The sequence below is a fragment of the Stegastes partitus genome, unplaced genomic scaffold, assembly GCF_000690725.1.
Source record: "Stegastes partitus isolate 25-593 unplaced genomic scaffold, Stegastes_partitus-1.0.2 Scaffold106, whole genome shotgun sequence".
In the NCBI taxonomy this organism is placed as follows: Eukaryota; Metazoa; Chordata; class Actinopteri; family Pomacentridae; genus Stegastes; species Stegastes partitus.
This window is the reverse complement of record NW_007577837.1, coordinates 663,698-675,452: the sequence shown is the minus strand read 5'-3', so window position 1 is coordinate 675,452 and position 11,755 is coordinate 663,698. Positions and strand designations below refer to the sequence as shown.

The 11,755-nt window shown below is 41.8% G+C and overlaps 2 protein-coding genes across 4 annotated transcripts; one reads left to right on the top strand and one right to left on the bottom strand.

Moving 5' to 3' along the window:
* Positions 1-301: 301 nt before the first annotated feature.
* rbm22 (RNA binding motif protein 22) lies at positions 302-5,609 on the top strand. Its single transcript, XM_008277728.1, has 11 exons — positions 302-364; positions 1,798-1,851; positions 1,952-1,981; positions 2,101-2,233; positions 2,334-2,434; positions 2,774-2,946; positions 3,127-3,327; positions 3,465-3,629; positions 4,133-4,221; positions 4,492-4,620; positions 4,861-5,609. Exons 1-11 carry the CDS (start codon positions 311-313, stop codon positions 5,013-5,015), a joined length of 1,284 nt encoding a protein of 427 aa, XP_008275950.1. The 5' UTR covers positions 302-310; the 3' UTR covers positions 5,016-5,609.
* myoz3a (myozenin 3a) lies at positions 5,483-11,165 on the bottom strand. Of its 3 annotated transcripts, none has more exons than XM_008277730.1 (6): positions 11,042-11,165; positions 10,467-10,560; positions 9,372-9,532; positions 7,798-7,951; positions 6,987-7,170; positions 5,483-6,200 (listed from the first exon to the last, which is right to left on the bottom strand). In XM_008277730.1, the coding sequence occupies exons 2-6, from the start codon at positions 10,552-10,554 to the stop codon at positions 6,017-6,019; spliced, it is 771 nt and encodes a 256-aa protein (XP_008275952.1). In that variant the 5' UTR covers positions 10,555-10,560; positions 11,042-11,165; the 3' UTR covers positions 5,483-6,016. The 3 variants fall into 3 exon arrangements, with proteins under 3 accessions (XP_008275952.1, XP_008275951.1, XP_008275953.1); XM_008277729.1 differs by having other exon boundaries at positions 10,467-10,563; positions 11,042-11,164; XM_008277731.1 differs by having other exon boundaries at positions 7,870-7,951; positions 10,467-10,563; positions 11,042-11,162.
* Positions 11,166-11,755: the final 590 nt, after the last annotated feature.

Sequence of the window (11,755 nt, the reverse complement as noted above, 5' to 3'; positions counted from 1 at the left end):
ATTATATATTTTGATGTAAAATCCTAATTTCTGTATTTATATCAAAGCCAGCTGGTAGGTATGTAGCTGAGAAGAGTTCAAAACAAACACACAAACCTTACAACTAGGCCGAAAATGTTAGAGTTATTAGAATTACTGTTGCTTCTTTAGGGTTCTTTATATATTTACCTCTTTTATAATGAGGTTACAATAATTTAGGTGAGATAGGGCGACACCCCAAGGTGGGACGTGGCTCTGTGGCGCGGTGCATTGTGGGTTTGCACCTCTCGTGCTGCGACTTGTTTGGCCCGCTTGGCTCACACTCTGCAAAATGGCGACTTCCCTGGGATCCAACACCTACAACAGACAGAACTGGGAAGACGCGGTACGTTTAATTGGCATCATAGGTCACAGACTGTTGAGTTTGGCTGAAACACACTGTTCTCCCGTCAAATTCCAGGAATGAATTTGATGATAAAATCTGCCGGCTTGTTACTGAAGAGGTCGATTTGCTTGGTGGCTAGTTAGCCTTCCGTTAGCTAGCGGTAGCTAGGTGTAGCAGCGTGGCTGCTATCTTCTGTAGCATACATCCTTATAACGTAGCTAGTTTCAGTGTGAACAATAACAAGAACATAATCAAGTTCCCCGGATCCAGCAACGGCGAGCTACAGCTTAAGGGCGATACCTTCCGAAACTGGGCTCCAAACAAACTTTGGAAAGCTAACCTAGCCAAGAACCGTTACAGTTAGCACTCTATGCTAGTGAAGCTTAGCACTAGCGGGCTAACAATTCTGAAACGTCCCGATTAAAAGTGAATCCCCAAAACGGATGGAGAGAACCGTGCCAGACACACAACAATGGAGATACCTGTGATTTTTGATTCGTTAGCTCATCAGAATTGTACGCTCCTGCTATAGAGATGTAACGTTAGCATAGCAGCCGCTCATAGAAAATGCCCAAACCTGCTTGCCTGGCGGGTAAGACAACATTATCAGAAGAATTGTAATCTGTCAAAAATACAGAAATAAAACAAAAATCCAATTACTTCTTTCTACTCACTTGCTTATATGAAGTTTACAACAGATTAATGTTATTTAACGTGCAGAATTACCTTGCGTTATGGTGCTGATGTAATGGGCTATTAAAGTACAAAGTATTCTATTAGGGTAGAATAAACAGGACAAACCGAGCTTGTTTTTGGTCAGCTAAAGTCATACAGACAGGCTCGCATTTGTTGTGGAAACTGATATAACCTAGCATTTGAGTTTACACGAAGTTGTCATGTATATATGCGTAGTTTTGACTCACTCTTCATTTGCGTAACACGAAACTGTATTCTTAACCCTCTGAAAGGTCCATAACTCTACTATATAAGGTAACTAAAACTTATTTGAGACATGACACAACAGGGCATTGGACCAATGTTGGTTTTATTAAGACATCAGACTATAAACTTTGCAACCCTAGAATATGTAGTTGATGTTAGAGCCACAAGAGCTGCTTATATTTAGGTGTTTGGCTGATGCTGTCAGTAGGATGGATTAAGGCTTGGTCATTTTCAGCAGCTAGCACTTGGACTGAAACAGCATCCTTCAACAGATGGTAAAGTAGGCGTGAGCAAGTCCTATAGCACTCCTTCTATTCACACGTGTGTCCTTGCCAAGGTGTCCACAGCAGAAGGCAAAAGAGATGAGAGGCCAAGTTACTGCTTCAGATACCTCACACCTGGGGACTGTTGGATGAATAGCAGATATGGGGATGACTAAAAGATTAGGTGTGTTTTTAATTAATTGAACATGTGGTTTTCTTTTCTTCCAGGACTTTCCAATTCTGTGTCAGACATGTTTAGGAGAAAATCCATACATCCGTATGGTGAGTGAGCATTCCTATGTCGTCATAATGAGGTTATCTTATTGTAGTGTTTATACCATTTGGTGTGCATTTGCAAATCTGTCCATGCTTTGTTTTACAGACCAAGGAGAAGTATGGGAAGGAATGCAAGGTATGTTTTGCATCAACACTTAAAATCATGTGAATGCAGCACACATTATAGTTTAACTCATCCTTAAAACTCAATTTCCATTGAACAGTATCTATAATTTTCCTTTCTTTGCCCAACAGATTTGTGCCCGACCCTTTACTGTGTTCCGATGGTGTCCGGGGACACGAATGCGCTTCAAGAAGACAGAAGTTTGTCAGACCTGCAGTAAAATGAAAAATGTTTGTCAGACATGTCTGTTGGACCTGGAGTATGGTGCGTCACTGATTGTTTCCACCTGATGTGCATGCTTTGTGGGCCCCTGTATCATATAGCTGTGAGTTTAACCATCTTGTTTGCATGTTGTCTTTGGCAGGTTTGCCGATCCAGGTCCGAGACACAGGGCTCTCTATTAAAGATGAGGTTCCAAAGTCAGATGTGAATAAAGAATACTACACACAGAACATGGAGAGAGAGGTATAATTGTTACGTTCAATTGCAATAGCATACACGAGTTGTGATGATGTCACAGTTTGTCTTTGTATCTTTCCCTATCACTCTTGACACAGTGTCCGATCCAATCATTTACCTACATTAAAAAAAAAAAAAAAAGTGAATATGTTTTAGGGAATCATAAGCTGCATTACAGCTCTCCTTTCAAACTCATTTAATGCATTCTTTCAACCAGCAACACTTTATTGGTTTGGTGCAAGTACAGTATCAGTGGAAAGGGCTCAATTTGGAACATCCTTAACTAGATATATATGTTCAACATTTTTTCTGCCATCTATCCCTCAATTCTATTTGTGTTTGCAGATAGCCAATTCTGATGGCACACGGCCGGTGGGCCAACTTGGTAAAGCTGCAAGCTCAAGTGATATGCTGCTCAAACTGGCCCGGACCACTCCTTATTACAAGAGGAACCGGCCCCATATCTGCTCGTTCTGGGTCAAAGGAGAATGTAAGAGAGGAGAGGAGTGTCCTTACAGGTGAGTGACATGATGGTCTGCAGTTGCTGTATAGGGGTGGTTTGACTTTGCAAGATAGAGCTGATTGTGTCTGATTTTGATTTATGTATGGATTTTACGTATTTTATTTGAGTACTTTTTGTTGTCGCTAACATAGATATTTAGTAATTGAAATTAATCGCAATTGAACTTTTCTCACAGGCACGAGAAGCCCACAGATCCTGATGATCCTCTGGCCGACCAGAACATAAAGGATCGTTATTATGGCATCAATGACCCGGTGGCTGACAAGCTGCTAAAACGGGCTTCAACTATGCCTCGACTGGACCCACCAGAGGACAAGTCCATCACCACCCTTTACATTGGAGGTTTGGGAGATACCGTCACAGATGGAGATCTCAAGTAAGGATATTGATTTCATAACAGTCCGTTTGCAACTTGCCGTGATCATTTAGATTTTTATACTTTGTAAATTTTGCGTTGTACACTTTTGATTGCAAAATGTTCGCTCTAATGAGCTTGTGTCTGTGTTATTGCAGGAGTCACTTCTACCAGTTTGGCGAAATTCGAACCATTACCATAGTCCAAAGGCAGCAGTGTGCGTTCATCCAGTTTGCCACGCGGCAGTCAGCTGAGATGGCTGCCGAGAAGTCCTTCAACAAACTCATCATTAATGGCCGGAGGCTAACTGTCAAGTGGGGAAGGTGAGAAAGTGATTGCAAAGGGAAAAGTTAGCCATCCATGTGTGCATTATCAACTTGACCAGCGCACACAGAATCTATTAAAAATACCATATGCAGACATGGACTGTGTAGATAAAACCCCAAAAGATCATCCTGCAATCTCATCAAAGTTTTCAGCTCTCATGCACAGATTACTTAGGAGGGGGTGTGAAAATATATAGCTATAATTTGCTTATTAAACACCCATTGGTGTTCAGAAAGCATGAGTGTTTTGAAAGTAACAGCCTGAAGTAATGCTACCATCACTGTCACATCTGTCAGTAAATTACCGACTGCGACACTTTTAGAATATGACTATTACAGACGCAGTAAGAGTTTAATCATAATACAGAAAGTGTGCGAGGCAGGACATGTCAGGTTTTCACTTCTGGACTCTATTGTCCTGCTATGCTGCTGCTGGCTTCTCAGTGGTGTTTCACAAAGGGATGTCATTAGTACATCTAACTGAAATGGTGTGTTTTTAGGTCTCAGGCAGCAAGAGGAAAGGAAGGTATCAAAGATGGTGTCAGTGAGATGGGTACCAGACTGGATCCTGTACCTGGGCTGCCCGGAGGTGAGTCTGCAAACACTGGGAGAGTTTTTGGATGTGATGTTGATCCATAGTGACATGGTCATGCAAATTTAAGTTAAGATGCAGTTGAATATCTTGTAACATGTATTTATTAGATGTTGAGTTGTTTCAACCCATTGATTGAAACTACTTTGGCATATGTGCATGCAGAATTAGGAGTCAGATCAAAATGTGGCAAAGTAAGGCAATAAAAATACATTGCAGCTGTAATTCCACATCCTAATTCACGTCTCTTTGCTCCTCTTTGTTTAGCTCTACCTCCACCACCAGCTCTAGATGAAGAGGCTCCTGCAAACTACTTCAATCTAGACCCCAGCTCCTCTCCTGCTGTCATGAACATCGCTCTGCCCCCACCTCCAGGCATCAACCCACCTCCTCCAGGTAAAATTCTAACTTTCATCATTAAAGTCTACACCAGAGTTAACAGTGTATAACATGTGCATAATAAAGTGTATAAAATGGAAAAGCAAACTCAAATTCCTGGGTGACTTATTGAAATGGATTTTGCAGAATGTCACTGTAGGCTTATACCATTTGTGCTAATTTAATATAGTGAAATTTAATTTACAGTTGATAATTTTAAATAGATACTTGACATGTTCTTTTCTTTTGCTCTATCAGGTTTTGGCCCTCCAATGTTTCACCCCATTGGTCCCATGGCCCCACCGATTCCCCCTCCTATGAGCATGAGACCTCCGGGTCAAATCCACTACCCGTCCCAGGATCCTCAGCGCATGGGTGCCCACGCTGCACACGGCTCACGTCACGGCGACTAGCTGCCAGAGTATGAAATCAAGCTGTGATTAGGTGTCATTCTTCTGTAATGTTAAACCTGCTCAGACGTGTTCAGTTGAAATACTCTCGGTGAGCCTTAAACACAGAGACTGCTTCTGGGAGAAATGTACTGCATAGATAGCTCTTATTTCTTACTGTGCAACCTGCACTGCAGCGAATGAACTGAAAGACCATCTGTGTCTGGAGAGACGACAACCAGGATCCTACCTGGTCACCACTCGCAGTTAAATAGTACCAGAAATGCATCTAAACAGCGGAAATTAACAATAGCAATGAAAGACTTGAAACATGAGAGTACTGGCTACATGGGTTTAAAGGGCTCCTGTGGTTGGAGCCGTTGTGTATATATAAAAATGTATTCTTTAGATTAAACTTGTATTTGTCTTATTGTGCGTAGTATCACGTGGAGGCGAGAAACATTCTGAGGAACATTTTTAAACCTGTTTCATTTTCAGTTGCATTGACTTTTTTTTTATTTGACACAATCTTAATATTCCACAGCATAATGACTTAGTTTATTGTTCGGATTTGAATTGTTTTCACTTGTCCATTAAAATGACTCATTTTTTCTCATCGATCATCTCAGTATATGATACTCGGCATTATTTATGCAGCAATTTGTGGTTGTGTGTGGAGAAGAAGATGTAAAGCTGCAGTGTGAAAGAAAAGGGCTGTCTGTTATTGAGACATTGATGGGATCAGATAGCGCTAGAGGTGTCAGACAGGAAGAATAGGTATCACTGATGAGCCTGTGGCAGCATTGTCTTGAGACTTGTCAGTGTGTGTAATGAACTGATTCCAGCATTCGGCGTTTGCCCCAGCTGGTCAAACCACTCAGCAGTAGCAAACCACTTCATATCATGCACAAGTGTTATTTTTTTTCTCTCCCCTTCAGTGCCCTCTGATTAACGGAGGGCATCTTTGTCGGAGGAGAAGTGCAAGCATAAGTCAGTGCTTCAGTCTTTAGCTTATCAACTCATTTTCATAGTTCATTCGACTCAGGGCTGTAATCGATTCCCCATCCCTTGGGTGCTCTGTTGAAGTTGGGCCGTCGACACAGGCGGTCCGGAGCAACGGGTGGAAGCTTCTGGGATTCAACTGCCTCAAAGCCGATCACTGGGATCACCCTCTTGCTGGCCACAGTGCCTCCAAATGGCCTTGGAGATCTGAGAAACAACGAAGAGTCCTTATTAGGCAGGCTGTACACATTGAGTTTGATGTTGCTGGCAGAACACGACCCTAGGTATCATACCTCTCCATCACATAGAGGTGGAGCTCTTACATGATACATGATATGAGTTTTTTAAGTGAAGGTCCGTTTAAAAAAAGTCATCAGGGATTTAGGATGAATCAGACTGGATGTGTGGTGAACTTACTCATGTAGCTGCTCTGACCATTAGTTGAGCTCAGATTTAATTTAGTCTTCAAAATTTTATAATAATCTTAAGGGTGTAAAAAGATCCCTCCACAGCTCCAGACTGGCTGGCAGAATCCTCTTGACTGACAGCTTTAATTCAGTAAACTCTCGAGTTTGTCTTTCCTATATTCTCCATTTCACCATCTGCCCAAGCTTAACCTTTGTTCTGCCTCGCCCGTGTGATGCAGTTCCTTGTGTGCCATGAGAAAGGTGATTCCCGTTCCTGTGCAATCTGTCTTGTGAGCCATTAAAAGCTTGCAGCCCCCCCAGTGGATCATCTTTCAAGAGCCAGTGTTCAAAATAGCCATCACGCAGCCACACTCCAAGGAGGTGCAAGCCAGAGACTGGATTAATTTCCAAACTGTGGAAACATGGAGCAGAGCCGAGGGAGGAGATGATGGTGATGGATAGTGCGATGAGGTCATTTGCGGGTCTATATGAAGATGGGTTGGCCTCAACACGCACGCATCCGCCAGAACAGTTTGTGATTTATCTGGGTGACCTCGGCGACGGCTCGAGAGGTCGGCGTGCTTACCTGTTGAAGCACCTGTAGTTGGCGGGCTGCAGTCCTTGTGGGAGCTGGGGCAGCTGGGCATTGATAACGTTCAGGAGCTCCTCATTGTCTCCCAAAGCTTCCCTCCACGGGGAGCAGTAGGATTTGGGGATTACTGTTGTGTTAAACTTCTCATGAGGAATTTCCTTCAGGGGGCCAGAATATCCTGACCAAAACAAAAATGTAACATCAGTTGATTAAAAACAGCAAACGACTACTGGTACAGTGAAAAGAGCGTGATTAGAATGTGGAGTAATTTTAATGTAATTCAGGTTCTCTCTGCTGAGAAAAATTGATAACCGCCGGATTAATTTCAAAACTAACTGGATAAATTTAAAAACGACAACAACAACAAAGAGAAGGCCCATTTAAGCACACACAGATCTAATATACATATAAATTTCTTTGATGTCACTCCTGTCAACAAAAGGAAGTACAGTAATTAGATCTCAGTGTGAATCCCTGATAATAAACAGAGCTTAGCTCACTGTCAGTCAGACAGTAAGCAGAGCCTTCTGTCCGGCCAAATACACAACAGCACGCAGCAAAGATGCTCACAGATAATTGCTTTCTAAAAACTGCTGTGTCTCCAGGCAATGATTGTAATAACACTAATTCATGTGCTCAATGCATTTCCATCATAAACGTGAGCCCGAGCAGATCAGAGTGTGACACAGTGTCCATGTATTCGTCAAGCATTCACTTTGTCCAAGCATTTGGCATCGCAAAGAGCAAGAAATGTGGCTTGTGGCAGTCTGTGGCAATCCTTTCCTCACAGTGCATCACCATTTACCTGGAGCCAGGACATCAGGACTGCCCTTCTTTGCTACAGTCTTCTGAAGGTTCATGACCAGGCTATGCTTACCAGGGATGGAGAAAGCCTGGTTCTCTTTCCCTCCCTGTGGCTCCAGGATGATCTGCGGGGGAGGAACGGCCTCGAGATGAACCTGGGAAAGATGCAAAGTGAGGTTTTTGTAAATTAGTTTACTCCCCAAATGCTGCAACGTACTTTATTAAAGGGGCGGTTTACTAATTCTGCACGTGATTCAGTTCACTTATGGCACTGAGCACTACTCTGCTTATGAGAACAGCTGTAGAAGAGCTTTCCAAAGTTTAACAATAGAATTGTGTTTTTGGATGACAGCATTTGCAGAGGTTGGTGTAAAAGACTGAAAGTCAAGAACTCCTTGATGCCAGTCTGATGTTTTCTATTCTCTATAAAAAATGTAATATTGTGCAGCAATTGTAACAACCCATAAATTACTTCAGGGATTTTCTGGCCTAGTTTAAATATTTTAAAGATTTTCAAATATGAATGTTTTCTTTTTTGGTTTCATTTTTAAATGAAAACCTCTGATGGGTAATTTCATAACATGCTGACGGGTCATAAACCGAACTTTCAATTGACTGAGAAAATTACCTTATTTTGAAATACATACATATTAATAAAACTACAAAAAAATAGACTAAATTTACATGCCAAATATAAAATGGCATTAAAAACCCATGACAGTGAATTACCATAGAACTTGATTAAAAAGAAAACTGAAAATACTGCCATAAAAATTCACTAATTTATTTAAATTTCACGAATATTTCCTTTTTATTGAGTAAATTTGACTGTTAAATTTAAGTTTAATTCTGTGAATATATTTCTGAAATTAGAACCATTTACATTTAGTTTTAAATTAGAGATCTCTTGTCCAATTATGATAATTATATAATAACCATTTTTGTAATTGTATGTATGTATATATGGTATTTTATTGTTTTTCACACATGTAAATGTCCCTCACTAAACAGTAAAAGCCAACAAATACACCTAAGAGCATGTAAAATTAAACATTTATTCTAATTATGTGAAATTACTATATTTTACAAGATTATTATTTTAGCTTTTTTTTTTGGCATAGCAGCTGTTGATGTAATACTGTTTATTTTATTTAGTTTTCTTAAATTAAATTAAAGCAAAAAATAAACATAATATTCTTTGACAATTTTTACAGCTAGTGCAATACTAAATCTCTTGTGCAGCCCTGCTCCTGTTTTCAATAACAACCCAGCATTTATCATATTAGTATTTGTTGATGTCATTCCTCAAAATGGGAGGAGCTCTAAGATGGCACGCTCCACTTTGCACTTGCTCTTCCTGCAGTAGCATGTTTAAGGCCTGCTGCTGTACTAGAAAAGAAAAGAGACAGCAAACACTAAGAAAGGTCAGACTTGATTTGCCGTTACAGCTCCTTGATACATCCAGCACACCGGGATGCTGTTATTATTAAATACCTGACAGAAACACTGGTTCATAACAGGCTGCAGTGAGCTCAGCGGACGTGCTTCGTCATGTTTTATGTCTCAGTTCCTTACAGTGCCGGTGTTGTAAGCACCGTCGGTGGCGTTCTCCAGCGTGTACTTCTCGACCCTCCTCTGCCTCTCCTGAAACATGCGAGAGCCTCGATTAGAGGGGAGGTTGAGCTCCTCCATCATCACGTCTTTTGGAACACTGATCTTCTTCCCCAGGTTCAGTCCTTTTGCACAACACAACAGACAAACGGAGCTGGTGCTTTAATAAGTCATTACGCCGGCTATCCTGAAGCCAAGATTCACAGCAGACAGAACCGTTTGCCTCATTCAACCTTCCATAAATATATCATGACGTTTAGTTGTTGGTGCAAAGGCAGTGTTTGCAGCAAACTTCCAGACATTTTGAAAGAGACTAATAAGGACCTTTGGCAAATCATAATGTCTCCTCTGGTCTTTTTGTTTCTGTCAACATTTAACAGCTGAAGGGGACTGATATAAAAAAGCAAAACCATTTGCAGCATCACTAAGTTAGAAGCCTCTCAGCTTTGGGTCTCTTCTCATATTATATCATAGCACATTGGAGAGTCTGAAATAGCCTCAAGATGATGTCAAGTGGTGTGTAATGTTTGTTGTGGTCGAGAGTTGCAGGGGTAACGGGGCATATAAATAGGATCTTTGGATGAAAGACTTGCGTAAAAGCGGACGGCCTTCTTACTTGCACATGATAAGCGTTAGAAGAGGTCTGGGCATATGCCACCCTCGAGGAGCTGCCTTTGATCGGCCTGTGTAAAAAATTCAGTGGTGGGAGTCACATTTTGCTGAGTTTGGGAGACTTGGTTTCAAAGCCTAGCTGGCGGACAGCACTGGAAAGCAAACAGTGCGACTGGGATGGTCCCTGCTGGAATGTTTGGAGTATTTCAACAACACACTGGCACTCTTGGGATTTGGGCGCACCACAAGTCCACTTGTCTCCGGGCGGTGGGCGAGCACACTTTGATGTTTGGCTCAATTACATCTTGACACCATGGCAGGCAGAATATGAGTGTAAATACACACAACTTGTTGATGCAACGTGTAAACCAATATGTAAACTAATATGCGTATCAGCTTACCTCCAAATATTATGTACACATATTGTCCTGACAAACCAACACTTACCTCCCCTGGCCTCCCTGGACAGAGCCCTCGCCTGCAACATCCGCTGCTTGGTCACGTCATCCAGGCCGGACTGCATCATCATCATCATGTTCTTCTTCTGACAAACACAAACATTTTTATATTATTATAAGGTTTTTCTAGCACCTCTTTAATACACACCACTAATCTCTTGTCATTTCTTCTGATTTAGCAACAAAAGCTCACAGTTTTCTTGTTCTTGATGTTAAACTTAGCCACACAGTCAGAGGTTATTTTAAGGACGCCTCCATTTTGTTAAGTGAGTGTGCCCAGCCATGTTTATTGCGTGTTTCGGGTCCAAAAAATGTGGAAAGATTAACTACACATATAGTTACACACATGCAAAGCTCTCTATTAATTTCATGTATAACCAGAATAATCAAAAATCAGGGCCATAGCAAACCAAAGTGCAAGTTTACATTAAATTAACTTTCAGGATCTTTGCTCTCCATTTAAGCCTCTAATAACTTCCAGGCCTAACCCTCTATTTGCTGCTATGTCACTTCCTATTTGCAGATATATTAAAGCCTGCAGCCCCTCTTCACCTCAGTTCTTACCTGCCCGTCTGTATGCTGGACGTTGGAGCTGCTCTTGGGTGCTTTTGTCCCGGACTGGAGCTGGGATGCCGCCACGCTCCGCTCTGACACTCCTCAGCAGAGAAGGAACAGTCTGTATAAAACTCATCCCAGAACGCCTCCGGTGCTTACCTCATTGGGTTTATTTTAGCAGAGGGGTAAGAGAGTGAGGATGGATTGAGGGAGTGTTTTTCTTCAGGGGAGGGGGGGGAGGTGTATAAAAGGACGATTAAGGAGCAAAGATTTACATCTTGACCTCGAGCTTCTTCCATAATAAAAATTGGATCCCCTCTGTGCGTGCGTACGTGTGTGTGTGTGTGTGTGTTGTGATAGCAGCTGTCCAGACACTGACACATAGAGGCCAAGCATCCAACCTCCCCACTGCAAACATAGACACAGACACATACACAGGCGGTTTTTTATGGGAGCTGCTTTAAAATTGATGAGGTTGCTGTGATCAGAGGTTGCGACTCCATATTCTAGTTTCGGGCCAAAGGCTAAACACTGTGGCAGGTTGCTCTTGAGTTTTCTGATGGTGTGAGACCTTTGACATCCCGATATTTCTAACTGCTGTGAGTGACAGGCATTTATTCAGTAGTGTTAAAGATTGTGCTAAATAGCAGCACTATGTTTTAGCCATTGTGCTTCCATTTATTTGTTGTTTACCAACTGCAGCGAAACTCCACCTTTGATTTC